Source organism: Bubalus bubalis, chromosome 2, assembly GCF_019923935.1.
Source record: "Bubalus bubalis isolate 160015118507 breed Murrah chromosome 2, NDDB_SH_1, whole genome shotgun sequence".
Classification (NCBI taxonomy): domain Eukaryota; kingdom Metazoa; phylum Chordata; class Mammalia; order Artiodactyla; family Bovidae; genus Bubalus; species Bubalus bubalis.
Window position 1 is genome coordinate 83,256,034 of NC_059158.1, and position 16,020 is coordinate 83,272,053.

The following is a 16,020-nucleotide window of genomic DNA, read 5'->3' on the forward strand; positions in this document are numbered from 1 at the left end:
GGTTCAGATCAAGAATGAATTTCTGGTAAAGGAGGGAAAAGGGTAAGATACAGTTTTGAAGTCCAATCACTTGGGTTCTAACTTCATCTCTTTCTATCTGTACATCTTTTAAAAAAAAAAAAAAAAGCAGAGGTGTGGGAGAAACTCAACTTCTTTATCAGTGAAAAGGCAAAAGTAATACTAATACTTCTTGAGATTTATAGGTGTAAGACAATCAGAACAGAACCTAGCATATAGTAAATGTTCAACATTTAATAAATGCTGGCTTCCCCGGAGGAGGGCATGGCAACCCACTCTAGTATTCTTGCCTGGAGAATCCCCATGGACAGAGGAGTCCGGCAGGCTATAGTCCATGGGGTCGCAAAGAGTCAGACATGACTAAGCGACTAAGCCAGCCTATTAAAGAAAATCAAAGCAAATAGTGCTTCTTCCTCCTGAAAAAGACATGTCTTTTTAACCTTTCATATATTTAAGTAAAACAACATTTTTGTAAATATCAGAAAGATATATCCTCACTCTGAATGAGAGGTATTGTATTCTAAATCATAAATCCAATCAGATCAGATCAGTCATTCAGTCGTGTCTGACTCTTTGCAACCCCATGAATCGCAGCACGCCAGGCCTCCCTGTCCATCACCAACTCCCAGAGTTCACTCAGACTCATGTCCCTCGAGTCAGTGATGCCATCCAGCCATCTCATCCTCTGTCGTCCCCTTCTCCTTGCCCCCAGTCCTTCCCAGCATCAGAATCTTTTCCAATGAGTCAACTCTTTGCATGAGGTGGCCAAAGTACTGGAGTTTCAGCTTCAGCGTCATTCCTTCCAAAGAAACCCCAGGGCTGATCTCTTTCAGGATGGACTGGTTGGATCTCCTTGCAGTCCAAGGGACTCTCAAGAGTCTTCTCCAACACCACGGTTCAAAAACATCAATTCTTCGGCACTCAGCCTTCTTCACAGTCCAACTCTCACATCCATACATGACCACAGGAAAAACCATAGCCTTGACTAGACGAACCTTTGTTGGCAAAGTAATGTCTCTGCTTTTCAATATGCTATCTAGGTTGGTCATAACTTTCCTTCCAAGGAGTAAGCGTCTTTTAATTTCATGGCTGCAGTCACCATCTGCAGTGATTTTGGAGCCCCAGAAAAATAAAGTCTGACACTGTTTCCACTGTTTCCCCATCTATTTCTCATGAAGTGATAAATCCAATAGTTTAGGTAAAAAAAAAAAAACTTCATTGTTATGAAACTATGTGGTCTGATAAAATGTTTTTGCAGGTAATATTTTCTTCGTTTATTTATCCAACATATACTGACTAAAGATATTCAACCAGGTATTATTAGAGACATTGAAAGAAGAATGTTTCATTTCAGTCCATTAAGAGTTAATGTGACCTGGAAGTATGGTCAGTGCCTGCAATACACATAACCAGGATACTGCAAAACTTGGAAATGAAGTATGATTATTAATCAATGATGTTAAACACAGATCTATGAAGGATATGACTTTTGAATTAAATCTCAAATCATCAGTGGTCCATGTCTGGGCTGAAAAGGGCTCCATGGGTAAAATATCTAACTGGAGAGCCTTATGGATGTTTGGTAAGAAAAGCAATTAATATGAGACTGGAAAGGTAAAATGAGCACACTACTATGTAGAAAATGAAGGCTGCCAAGGGCTGTCTAAAGCTTTGTTTGATTGGAACTAAAAAAGAGATATTACATCTCATGCCTTTAGTCAATAGTTTATTTCCTGGTGAACTGACTGATATTTGTTTCTTCTTCAGGTTTCTTTGGTTAGCTTGGTAGCCAATGCTCTTGGCTACTCAGAACTTGGTGCCATCAAATCCCTACGGACATTAAGAGCTTTAAGACCACTGAGAGCTTTATCCCGGTTTGAAGGCATGAGGGTAAGAAGAATAAAAGCTCTCGTGATTCATATTAAAATTAAATGTAGGTAATGATTTAGATACAGAGGGGTGTCACACTCTTCTGACATTTCATAGAATTATACAATTTCAAAGTAGAAATCTTAAAGATCACTACGCCTAGCCTCCTGAAACTGAAACAGGCCCTCAAAAAATTTTTTTGTGGCAGTACTAAAACTAGAATCCAGGTCTCCTGGTAACAGATCAAGGATGTTTCCACACAACTACAAACTCTGTGTTGCCATTTATTTCTTTTCACTGCTTATACATTTTATAATGACTGTTTACTACTGACATTCATCCTAGGAGGAGATATTCCTCCTTTCAATAGGTAGTTTGATTTCTTAAAAATAACTAGTAATGAAGTTTTTGTGTGCTCTACTTCTTCCATTAATATTGGTAATAAAAAAGTTGTTGTGCAAGAAAACAACACTAAATTGTAGCCTCTGACAAAATCTGCATCCTAAGCAACCAAAGTAGGGGTTAGGATAATTAACTAAGCATTGCCGGCAACCCCTGGGGTTTGTTTTACAGATCTCCCTTTTAAGTGAGCATTCTGAATGAGGTTCACTTTTTCCATTAGCACTTGTATTTGCCCCTCCATCTCTATTCCTTAGTGTACATTTTATGCATCTAAACATAAAGTACACGATATTCACATCTACTTGCCACACCCCTCAAAATACTAGTTAGCACTAAGGCCAGCTTTGTTTAATCCAGCTTGCAAATGCACATGGATATTGAATTCCTTCTAGGCCATAGGGCTTTTATGTTAGGAGGTGGTTTGTTGAAGCACTTTTAAAAAACACTTCAGCTTTGACTTTGAGATTCACTCACCAGGAAGAATGAAACCACTCTCCAGATGCGCTGTAAGCAAGGAAATGCTTAGTGTTACACTATAATTTTACTTCATTGTTACTTGATAAATAAACACACAAGATAAAATTTTTAAAAATTATTATGTAATTTCAAGTTTTTTCCATACCAATCTTTTAGTATTACTGACATTATGTAAGCCTTCTTAATGCATGGCTTCATATCAATAATTCATTTTTGAGGGCAGACAGCAACTGAACAAAATTTAAAATTTCCAAATTTGCTCTAATCTGAAAACTATTCTACATTAACATTTTTAATTCTTATAATATGACAGAATTAATATTCTAGGTATAAAATATGGTAAAAGGTATCATGCATTTACTTGATGATAAGAAAATTTATGGAAGGTCATATTACACAAATTTTAGCGCAAAAAACAGGTTTTGGTTCAGAGAAGGCAATGGCACCCCACTCCAGTACTGTTGCCTAGAAAATCCCATGGATGGAGGAGCCTGGTAGGCTGCAGTCCATGGGGTCACTAGAGTCAGACACGACTGAGCGACTTCACTTTCACTTTTCACTTTCCTGCATTGGAGAAGGAAATGGCAACCCACTCCAGTGTTCTTGCCTGGGGAATCCCAGGGACGGGAAGCCTGGTGGGCTGCTGTCTATGGGGTCGCACAGAGTCGGACACGACTAAAGCGACGTAGCAGCAGCAGCGTAGCAGCAGCATATGAAGTTTTTACAATTTTGGATTTCAAGTTTTGATATTAATTTAAAATTCTTTGGTGTTGATTTCTAAAATAATGTTTCAGTATTTAAAAATAATAGTTTCACTTATAAGTGCTTAACAAAATAGTCCCAATATTAATTAGATAAAACAGATTAATTAGATAATAAAACATACAAACTGCTAGAGATTTGAAAATACATATTAATCTCTTCTGAATTCAATTAGAGGAAAGGTGATGGAACATCTCCTTCATCAAATAGGTTGGCCTGGGTTGGTAAAGAGTGCCCTGAAGTAGACCTTTAAGAGATTTGGAACAATAATAATGGGAATACGTTCAGTACTTTTATGTTCAGAGATAAATTCCATCTTATTTCCCATCTTGATTCACTTTTTTAAAAATTAGGAATTATCAGTAGGGGGAAAAAATGACCTCGCAAATTCCTAATACTATTCTTCATCATCATCAAAAGTTAGTTTGATCTGGGGACACAGATTTAAGGCATTATCATGACTTTGTTTCTTTGTGGTGGGTTTGTTTAACCATGTTTTCATACCACCAATTATTCATTAATACCTTTGAAAATTAAAGTGAATTGCTGAATGATGATTACTTCTTCTGTTGGTATTTAATACATTTTTTTTCTTTTTTTCCCTAGCATACAAACATTTTCTGACTCCATCTTACTCTATCAGGTTTTTGTTTATTTCTTTTCATACTTTGGAATATTTTGCTTTCCTTAAATCCTTTAGCTTTTTAGTTGTGTCACTGTCTGTTTTCCCTTACTGAATATGTTCTAGAAAGTATCGGAAGAAACAACTTGTCCGCCCAGATTTTTATTTAACTCATTAAACACCCATTTTATGTTAACTATATAATGGAAGAAATGGTTACCATTTTAACAGTTTGTAAGCTGCCTTATTCTTGTCTCCTCTTCTAGGTCGTTGTGAATGCTCTTGTTGGAGCAATTCCCTCTATCATGAATGTGCTGTTGGTCTGTCTCATCTTCTGGCTGATCTTTAGCATTATGGGTGTGAATTTGTTTGCTGGCAAGTTCTACCACTGTGTAAACACGACAACGGGTGACATGTTTGATGTCAGTGAAGTTAACAATTTGAGTGACTGTCAGGCTCTTGGCAAGAAAGCTCGGTGGAAAAATGTGAAAGTAAATTTCGATAATGTTGGCGCTGGCTATCTTGCACTGCTTCAAGTGGTAAGTACCTACTGTATGAGTTTTGAAAAAGATTTCAAGTAAATCATTTCTCTGATGTTCTTTGAGTGATTAATATGTGACAGCACAAAAGTAGTTGATGATAACAGCTGTACTCTAACGGCTGTACTATTAGCTTGACTTGACTGTAAAGAAGATATTTTGCAGTGATTTTAATGTATTTCCTCCAGTGTTCAGTTGTTAGTATGTTTTAATATGATTTTATATTTCTGCTTCCTGTTTTTTCTTATTCTATTATTGTTATTGCGCTAGTAGCATTTTTAGTTTTCTGTACCAATAATTGCCAAAGAAGCAATTTTGTGTATTAAAGTAATAATATATATAGTAGTAGTTAATTAAATGTATAGACTATTAGCCAGATAATTAATTGTATCAACATCGTCAGGTAGAGCTATTAGGTGTGGAAATGCAAATCTTTTGGTGTGGATTTTAAAATTTGTAATATTTAATTATTTTGACATAATTGATAATATATTAACTAATCAAGAAATTAACCAAAACAATTGAGTGCTTAAACACACCAGAGGTTTGAATGATAGAGCTTAGCTTCTGAAAGTGATTTGAGCCTGAGATTCATCTAGTTAAATGTTAGTGTAGAAAAAAATAGAATACTTTCCAAGACAAAACGAGTTCCAGTTTGAAATAAAATCCTATTCGATTTCAGTTTCATTGAAATTTCAACTGTAGAGAATTCAAGGCTCTTTGTAGAGTATTTCAAAATATTATACAAAAATTATTTGTAACAGCTATCATATTTTCATATGGTAAAATGCATACTGTTGGATTAGGTTTTTATGCAGAATTCAAACATATGTTGTTTAACAGGCAACATTTAAAGGCTGGATGGACATTATGTATGCAGCTGTTGATTCACGAGATGTAAGTATCACTCAAATAACTATTTATAGTTACTAGATTTTTCCATAGTGAACATTTGTGATAATTTAACTGAAAGGCCCAGAATCAGAACATTTACAACTGCATGTAGAGATTCTCTTTTTAAGCCAATTCACTTCCATGTAAATGATACTTTGGTTCGTATATGTCTGTTATACATCTAATAACAGGTCAATCAGGTCAGTCCAGTAAATGAGACTCTTAAGGTTGGGAAAACTGCTCAGGCAGGAAGGAACTAGTCTCCTCCATCCCTGAAGAGTATGATAAATCAGAGTCTGTAAAGCGGCCTCCAAAAATATCATGATAAAAGTAAACAAGTTTCAGGGAAACTCAATTTAGAAAATAGGAATAAAAATAGTTCCTCAGCACACATCTGTTTATGCTGAATTTTCCTCTTAGAAGTAGATGTTCTGTTATTAAAGCCTTATCTCCAAGATAAGGAGTTATCTCGGGTTTTAACTCCAAACCCAAGTTGAAAAAACTGCAAAAAAAAAAAAATTATAGTAAGACAAACAGTAGGTTCAAAATGTTTGCCTTGTTTATACCACTGTTATTTACCCTAAAGAATATGTACAGGTAAGCCCCAATGGTAAAACAGATTTAAGAACAATCATAAAAATTACAAACTTTCAATATACTAGTAGCGTTTGTCACTCAGTCACGTCTGACTCTTTGCAACCCCACGGACTAGAGCCCACCAGACTCCTCAATCCTTGGAATTCTCCGGGCAAGAATAAGGGAGTGGGTAGCCATTCCCTTCTCCAGGAAATCTTCCTGACACAGAGATGGAACCCGGATCTCCTGCGTTGCAGGCAGATTATACTAGGTCATACTAATTTAAAAAAAGAACTGCTTTTGCAGAACAATATCTCAGGTCAAGGCAAAAAATAGCTCTATAGAAAGTAACAACACTCACCAAATTTTTAATTTAGCCCAAGTATTTATTGTGTTTTTAAATGTTATTTAATATTTTCAATATTATTTAGGTTAAACTTCAGCCTGTATATGAAGAAAATCTGTATATGTACTTATACTTTGTCATCTTTATCATCTTTGGGTCATTCTTCACTCTGAATCTATTCATTGGTGTCATCATAGATAACTTCAACCAACAGAAAAAGAAGATAAGTATTCCTCAGCTCTCACCTTTCCCCATTCTGAGATTCTGTTTTTTTTTTTACATCCCAATAACCAGGACACTCATAGTCATGACCGACTTAGGTCATTTTTATATTCTTTTCCATTCACTATGTGGTCAGTTCAACCGCAGAGGATTCCAGCCTCTAACTGGTGGCTCCTCTCCAGGTTCATCCTCTGCAGATCTGCTATAGTGTCATTCTGACTTAGAAATATGGCCATATTGCCTCAGACCATCCAGTGGGCCTGAATGCTTTACCCTTGCTTACAGAGCCTTTCAGGAATTATCTCCACCCAGTCTTCCAGCTTCATCTTCGCCCACACACTTTCTATATTCACTTCCCTCCTCCTCAATAACCACCCACCCACCATTAACACTATCACTTGCTACACACACAGCTACATGGATTTTCTGCCCTTTTCTGAACAAGGTATGCTCTTTTCCCTCTGTCACTTTACACAGGATATTTTTTTTCATCCTAAAATGCTTTGTCTAGCAAACCCTTAATCATCCTCTAAGGTCTAGCTTAAGGGTGTTAGTCGCTCAGTCATGTTCTATTCTTTGCAATGCTATGGACTGTAGTCCGCCAGGCTCCTCTGTCCATGGGATCTCCCAGCCAAGAATGCTGGGGTGGGCAGCCATTCTCTTCTCCAGGGGAATCTTCCCAACCCAGGGATTGAACCTGCACTGGGTTCAATGCAGGTTCAATGATTGGGTCTCCTGCATTGCAGGCAGATTCTTTAACATCTGAACCGCTCCCCTATATAAAGCCTGTTTCTGAATCCTGGAGTTTATTGCTATCTCTGCAGTGATGGGTTGTTTTATTTGTTTACATATAGATGCATATAGATACATATAGATGCATATAGATACATATAGATGTAGATCTACGCAATTCTGATACTGAATACATTGTCTTACAGCAAGTGCTCAAAAAGTGTTGAATAAAAAAATAAAGCTGTCAACACTGAAATGGACTAAGATTTTTTTTCTTTAATGAAAATATATTTGAGACCCCTGAGCCTCCTTCTAAACGTAATATTATCAAATTAGAATCCTGTACTAATCACAGTTTTATGTGATTATGGGTTTTACATAGTGTTAAGGTACTCAGAATTTCAGATAAAACGAAAAAGCAGGATAAATCTATATGAAGTAGGGTAAAATCCATTTAACAATTGAAAAGAAGGATTAAAGGAAAGACTCAGAAATATTTTTGTAAAAGTATTGCTGTAATACAGGCTGGATTGTAACCAGTTTCCTACTATGTCTTTACTTTGGAGGTCAAGACATCTTTATGACAGAGGAACAGAAAAAATACTACAATGCAATGAAGAAACTTGGGTCTAAGAAACCTCAGAAACCCATACCTCGGCCTGCAGTAAGAATTACTCATCTCCTTGAACATTCCAAAGCCCTATTTCCATATGATGAAACTGGGCAGTGCTGGTTCAGAACATATTAGGTGATATCACCAATATATATACCATGATCTAGTTGTAAAGTACATATTGTATAACACAATTTGCAATTACTACACTCTAAGAATTACTAAGCTCTTAAAAATGAGACAATGTTCTTTACTTGTCAGTTGAAAAGTTCCAAGTCAGAGTTCCCGGTAACTGCTCCCAAAGCGAGCTCATGCTCCCGCTGCCACCTACTGCTGCCAACAGCCACCCGGTCTCTCCTTCTCTGATCTGTGATATGGCCGCCCTCCTGTCCTTTTAAGTAGACGAACTTAAAACTTCCCACTCAACACCCATGACCTCCCTCGGTGCCGTTTGTTCTCTCCATTGTTATAACAGAAAACGATTTTTCACCTACTTAGAAAGGAAAGGGTGTCATCGAAATAGTTGGTTTCAGCACACACACACACACACACACACACACACACACACACACACAAATGATTTATCTAGAACGCATACCCCGTAGAGCTTCATTATAGTGAAAAGACATAAAGATGGTGTATTATGTCCACAGAGTTGTATTCTAAATTATCTATCCTCTTAGATGGGTAAGGAATAAGGAAACTAAGACCCAAGGAAGGTATATATTGTACCCAAAGTCACAAAGCCTATAGTTGCTGAACTAGGACTTGACAAAGTCTCATGAATCTTATAAATGACTTCACTTTGCATAATTTTTAAGATGGTGCAGTCTGGGCAGGGGTGGCGGGGCAGAGGCAGGAGGGAAGGGAGGGGAGGCAGAAAGTAGGACAGGATACACAAAAGGACATAAGCCTACTTTACTGAATGTCATTTAAGTATTATTGTTAAAGAAGCAGAATTAAATTTAAAAAATGACTGATATTTTGAGTCATGGACAGACAGAAATAAGACATAATTCAAAATTCCTAAAGTGTTAATAAATCAACTGGCATATTCATCCATCTAAAAGTCTGTCTACATTAACCTACTTTGTAAGTCTTCATTGTTAGTTGTTACATTTTTTGTAAAAATTATCAGTTATTAAAATCAAGCAAAGCCCATGCACATTATCAGCCAGTTGCCACCAATTTATGTCATTCAGCTTTGTCTTCCCATAGAATCTAAATAAAACAATTATGCTTTGCTTTTGTCATATGACATTTTTCATTTCCTTCTCTTTTTTAAACAGATTTGTTTCAGGTAGTGTGAGAAGGGTACACATCCCATGGGCCATATACAGAAGGACTTCATCTTCAATTTTGTGGCTCATTATTTATGAAATATGCCTATTAACCTTCTTGTTTTCTCTCTCTTTCTAGAACAAATTCCAAGGAATGGTCTTTGATTTTGTAACCAGACAAGTTTTTGATATCAGTATCATGATCCTTATCTGTCTCAATATGGTCACTATGATGGTAGAAACTGATGACCAGAGCAAATATATGACTCTAGTTTTGTCCCGAATCAACCTTGTGTTCATTATCCTGTTCACTGGAGAATTTGTGCTGAAATTGATCTCCCTCAGATACTACTACTTCACCATAGGTTGGAACATCTTTGATTTTGTGGTAGTGATTCTTTCCATCGTAGGTAAGAATGGTTTATTTACAGAGAAGTATAGTTGTTGAAAAAATCCCCCACAGCCTACCACGTGTGTGACACGGAAATTAGATCTGAGAATCATCATGTGTACAGATCTAAAGTTCCAACACTCTTGGTCATTTTCCACTAACTGAAAAATGACAGTATTCAAAAAGAAAGCAATATATTTGAAGATTTCAGAAACAGTCTTTGTTTGCTGTTGAAACATTTCATATATGAGGATAACTATTCATAGTGAGTATGTAATCTTAAAATGCCATACGAGTATGTGAGATTATTTAATTTATAGGATTTTGCAAGAGTCCACATTGGTTTATGACATTATAGAATTATTAAATAAAACTCTATAATCTTTCATTGGTAACATTAGGAAGTGGATCCAAATAGTAAAGATTTATACTCATGACAAATTTGTTGTTTTCAATAACCTCACAAAGAAAAAGCATCCATATAAGCCTAAAATACTCACTGTTTAGTGGTTTTCTGTATTTTTCCATAGGTATGTTTCTGGCTGAGCTGATAGAGAAATATTTTGTGTCCCCTACCTTGTTCCGAGTGATCCGTCTTGCCAGGATTGGCCGAATCCTGCGTCTGATCAAAGGGGCTAAGGGGATCCGCACGCTGCTCTTTGCTTTGATGATGTCCCTTCCTGCGTTGTTTAACATCGGCCTCCTGCTCTTCCTGGTCATGTTCATCTATGCCATCTTTGGAATGTCCAATTTTGCCTATGTTAAAAAAGAAGCTGGAATTGACGACATGTTCAACTTTGAGACCTTTGGCAACAGCATGATCTGCCTGTTCCAGATTACCACCTCTGCTGGCTGGGACGGATTGCTAGCACCTATTCTCAACAGTGCACCACCAGACTGTGACCCTGACACAATTCACCCTGGCAGCTCAGTTAAGGGAGACTGTGGAAACCCGTCTGTTGGGATTTTCTTTTTCGTCAGTTACATCATCATATCATTTCTGGTCGTGGTGAACATGTACATTGCTGTCATCCTGGAGAACTTCAGTGTTGCTACTGAAGAAAGCGCAGAGCCCCTGAGTGAGGACGACTTTGAGATGTTCTACGAGGTTTGGGAGAAGTTTGATCCCGATGCCACCCAGTTCATAGAGTTCTCCAAGCTCTCTGATTTTGCAGCTGCCCTGGATCCTCCTCTTCTCATAGCAAAACCGAACAAAGTCCAGCTCATTGCCATGGACCTGCCCATGGTCAGTGGGGACAGGATCCACTGCCTTGACATTTTATTTGCCTTTACAAAGCGTGTTTTGGGTGAAAGTGGAGAGATGGATGCCCTTCGAATTCAGATGGAAGATCGGTTCATGGCATCAAATCCCTCCAAAGTCTCCTATGAGCCCATTACAACCACTCTGAAACGCAAACAAGAGGAGGTGTCTGCTGCTATCATTCAGCGTAATTTCAGGTGTTATCTTTTAAAGCAAAGGTTAAAGAAGGTAGTAAATGAGTATAACAAAGAGGCGATCAAAGGGAGGATAGACTTACCTATAAAAGATGACATGATTATTGACAAATTAAATGGGAACTCCACCCCAGAAAAAACAGATGGAAGTTCCTCTACCACCTCTCCTCCTTCCTATGATAGTGTAACAAAGCCAGACAAAGAAAAATTTGAGAAGGACAAACCAGAAAAAGAAAGCAAAGGGAAAGAGGTCAGGGAAAATCAAAAGTAAAAACAAGAAACAAAGAATTATCTTTGTGATCAATTGTTTACAGCCTAAGAAGGTAAAGTTTATGTGTCAACTGAACTCCCAGAGGAGGTCTATGCCAAACTGACTGTTTTAACAAATACTCATGGTCAGTGCCTATAACAAGACAGTGACCTCTCTGTCACTACAACTCTGTGAATCAGGGTATCAACACTGACAAGAGGTTACTGTTTTCTTTACCAGCTGACACTGCTGAGGAGAAATTCAATGGCTACCTAGACCATAGGGATAGTTGTGCAAAGTGATCCATTGTAACCACACCAAACACTTTTAGTACAGTACTTGCATCTATTCTATTTTTAACTTCCATATCTGCCATATTTTTACAAAATTTGTTCTAGTGGATTTCCCTGGTCGCTAATTCATAGTTTATTCATAATACGACGTCACTATTTTTGTAAATGAGCTTTAGGTTGAGAAAAAAAGAATATAAGAGCCCTGTGTTCCTATTCCACAAGTTTCTTGAAAATCAGACAAGAGCTTTGCCCAAGAGATGAAATTCTTGCTCAAAACCAGAAAAAATTCTAACAACAATATCAGGTACTTCCATTTTCTAGATGGCTTTAATTTTGAAAGTGTTTTAGTCTACATTTATTTATATCTATACAGTTATGTGCCTGTAAAGTCTCCTCTAATTTTTAAAGGATTATTTTTATGCAAAGTATTCTGTTTCAGCAAGTGCAAATTTTATTCTAAGTTCCAGAGCACTATATTTAATTTTGGTTAAATGTTTTCCCAAAAAAAGTAATCTAATAAATCTGTTCTAGAAAAGTATATCTAAAGCATCACTTTAGAATAGTTGTTCCACTTTCTGCTGCAGTATTGCTTTGCCATCTTTTGCTCTCAGCAAAGCTGACATTTTATGTCAATTAAACACACCCTCTGTTATGTAAATAGTTATTTTATCCTGTGGGGGCATATTTGCATATATATATATATATATATATGTATACACACACACACACACATATATATATATATATATATATATCCTGATAAACAACCTCTATTAAATCAAATATGTACCACAGTATATGTGTCTTTTGCAAGCTTCCAACAGGGATGTATCCTGCACCATTCATTAAACATAAACAGTTTGAAGATTATCACTAATGCATGTTAATTGCCTATGCTGCTCTATTTTACACAATCCATTCTTCACAAGTCTTGGTTAGAAGTCACATGCTGGTAGTACAGTGATTTCAACCTGCTCTATGTCTAGTATGTCAAGCAGAATAGCTTACAGTTATTTAAAAGCACTTTTCCTTTTCCATTTTTAATTCAATTTGAGTGTCATATGGTGTCTCTCTAGATTCAAGGAAACACACTGCATACTGCCTACTGTCAAAACATATACTTCGTATTTTGCTAAAAATATGTCCAAAACTTGTTTAAATATAAATAATGTAAAAATATGATCAATTTTATTTGCTGCATTTTATACATAAGATAATTATTTTCAAGTTGATGACATGGCAATTTATTTTACTTTATGCTTTTGCTTTTTATTTTTAATCACAACTCCAAACTTTTGAATCCATTAGACTTTTCAATGGATAATTTCCTAAAATAAAAGTTAGACAAGGGTTTTGTGAATTTCTTTGTTATAATATTTTTTCTATCATTCCAGTAGGATATACATTGGTCAAAAATTCAAACCTAGGTCATTTTCTACCAACTATGGTTGCCTCAATATAACCCTTTATTCATGGAAGGTTTTTTTTTTAACTCAACTTTTGTAGTATTTGCTTATGCAGACTAGTCTTATTTTTTTAATTCCTGCTGCACTAAAGCTATCAGAGATATAACTTGGGCTCCGTCCCTTTTAGCCATGAACATAGTGGCCAAGTTGTGCAATTACTTAACATGATATAAATTTTTGTTTTTGCACAAACCAAAAGAGTAATGTTAATTCCTTTTACACAACTATTTACTTGTAGTGTATTGATGAACTGCATGCAGGGAATTGCTATTATTAAAAAGAATGGTGAGCTATGTCATTATTGAGCCAAATGAATAAATATTTCATTTTTTATTGTATTTAATTTCTTGGCTTCTGTTTTTATTGTTGGAAGTTTAAAATATATATAATTAATGAAACCTGTACTTGATCTGACATTTGTATACATAAAAGTTCACATGAATTTTGTTACAACCTACTGAACGATTTACCAAGAAATACTATAAAGTCAATTAAAAGCAGTTTTTATGAACTTTTCTGTGTGCAAAAGATCAAGCCCACGTATTCCAACTTGCAAGTTTAACAACAATAATAGTAGCCATCTACAACAGTTATCAATTTCAATTAATTCTCTTGGTTGTAAACATTTTAATCTCAACTCCTCACTATGTAATCTCCAAATTTCTTGGTAGTAAATAAATGTTGTAGTACATAGTTTGTTACTTAAATTCATTTTATGAATTTCTATTTACACATAAAATATTAATGATGTAGTGACTGAGAAATTATATTAATCTTTTTTTTTCCAGTGTCCCTTGGATTTATGTCAGGCCAAAATGAAATATTTATTCTCAATGGAAAACTCCATTTATAATGCTTCTATTTTTGATGAATTGGATCTAAACATGCATTTTACAGTTTCACCAATGCAGATGGCATAAGGTGACTTGGTTGGAATTCACTGGCTTCTTTCTGTTCAAGTAAATTTTCAGATTTTGCCAACACCACAGAGAAGTCAAGTATTACTATGCAAAGTCCTTAACCTTTTTATGTACCCCATTATATAATTATTGGCCAAATATATCTATTGATATGTATTATATCTAAATGATCTTATGGTCAAAAGAGTCTTCAACTGTTAAAAAATATATATTTTTAAAAATATACCTAGCTAAAGGATATTCTGAAAACATTCAGAATTTAGGGTTGCTAATGTAATCTGATAGATTTCTGAAATAACTACTTTCACAAGAAAAATCCTATTATTAATAAACTTCATGATATAATTTTGTTAAAAATAGAATCAAGTTGGACACAGAAATAACAATACCAAGAAATTAAAGAAACTTAAATTCACCAATAAGTGATACTAAATCACAAATACATGATTCTAAATCACCAGTAAGTGATCCTTTAGTAATGAAAAACTATTTTTGTGGAGAGAAAAATGAGTATTCTGCATTCTGCATTTCAAATACTGTAGTTGAAAGATAATGGCTATATAAACTTATGCATTTTACTAATTTTCAAATAACTAGAATACAATAAAATATCAAAAATCATTCTTGTAAATTTCAAACTACTAGTAGTAATCATAAAGAATGTCCTTGCTGACCATTTTTTGTGGACATGGAAAATGTAAAACAAAAAAATGGATCAAAAGTTCTGACACTTGACTTTTAGTATCAGTTCTGGTATAAAACTGGCAGTGTAATCTAGGAAAATCAATTCTGGCCCCTCAGATTACCCCTCTATTTCAATGGGGGTGCTGGATTAGGGATACTTTAATTCTACAGTTTTATGTTCAAAATCAAATTGCCTACTCAAAATGAGTAATTTCCTTTTATATGAGTAATATTTAATGAAAAATGCACTTTGTTGATACACCATGTAAATGATTACTCAGACAACTTTAAATAGAAACACAAGGGACTTCCCTGGTGGTCCAGTGGTTAAGACTTCATCTTCCAATGCAGAGGCAAGGGTGTGATCCCTGGGCAAGATCCAGTGTCGTGGGGTGTGGCCAAAAATGTTTTAAAAATAAATAAAAACACAACATTTCACCTTGACTGTAGCCCCATTAATGAAGAAGCCTCCTTGGCCTCAAAGGTTTTATATGACAAAGGTGAAGAATGTTTTAAATAGTTGAAAGGATGGTTATTATTTCTTTCCTATAGTGTTACATATTTCTAAAAGAGAACATCTGATATATAACAGAAGAGATTAAAACAACAGTATCATTAGTTATACATAAAATTATCTTGAACTACAAGTAATGACAACTACTTCTTTGTCATTAATATTTGCCGCAAAACTTCAAGAAGTTGGGCTTATGTCTTATATTCCCTAGAGCACTAATTTTTATGGCAAAAGAATAAAAGATGCACGTCATTCTCTTATAACAACACCTAAAATGATTTATTCTTTCACAGAGAAGCCTTTTATGATTTGATGCATCCAAACTTTTATTGTAATTGACTTCTTATCATGCATCCTTCCATCTGCAATATTTCTTCTCTCTGCTTCTCTGCAGTCTTTCTGCCAGCTGACACACTGAAATACATATCTGAAATCTTCTAAAACTGACAGCACCCCATTAGTCAGAGAATCCATTTCCATATCTTATTACAGAGTTAAAAAAAATCTCTGCATAAAGTGCCCCTCACATATCCCATGACTATCATCTATCATTGGCCAACACTCCCCAACTCATGCCTCCTCCCCACAGAATCCATAATCTCCAATTACACAACTTTTTGATATCTCTCCTGTCTTGGCACATCCTACAGTCTTTGCCTGAAATGTCTTTCTATTTTTTCACCCTGAAAAATTAT

At 35.5% G+C, this 16,020-nt stretch overlaps 1 protein-coding gene across 4 annotated transcripts in view; it reads left to right on the forward strand.

Moving 5' to 3' along the window:
* The window catches only part of LOC102393604 (sodium channel protein type 3 subunit alpha), a 122,197-nt gene extending 108,647 nt beyond the window's left edge, over positions 1 to 13,550 (forward strand). For all 4 annotated transcript variants that reach the window (XM_006058565.4, XM_044934504.2, XM_044934510.2 and 1 more), the window contains 7 exons: positions 1,786 to 1,908; positions 4,417 to 4,689; positions 5,533 to 5,586; positions 6,591 to 6,728; positions 8,019 to 8,123; positions 9,492 to 9,762; positions 10,274 to 13,550. In XM_006058565.4, the coding sequence (XP_006058627.4) occupies positions 1,786 to 1,908; positions 4,417 to 4,689; positions 5,533 to 5,586; positions 6,591 to 6,728; positions 8,019 to 8,123; positions 9,492 to 9,762; positions 10,274 to 11,469 (2,160 nt within the window). In that variant the 3' untranslated portion in view covers positions 11,470 to 13,550. The remainder of the gene's footprint in view (positions 1 to 1,785; positions 1,909 to 4,416; positions 4,690 to 5,532; positions 5,587 to 6,590; positions 6,729 to 8,018; positions 8,124 to 9,491; positions 9,763 to 10,273) is intronic.
* Positions 13,551 to 16,020: the final 2,470 nt, after the last annotated feature.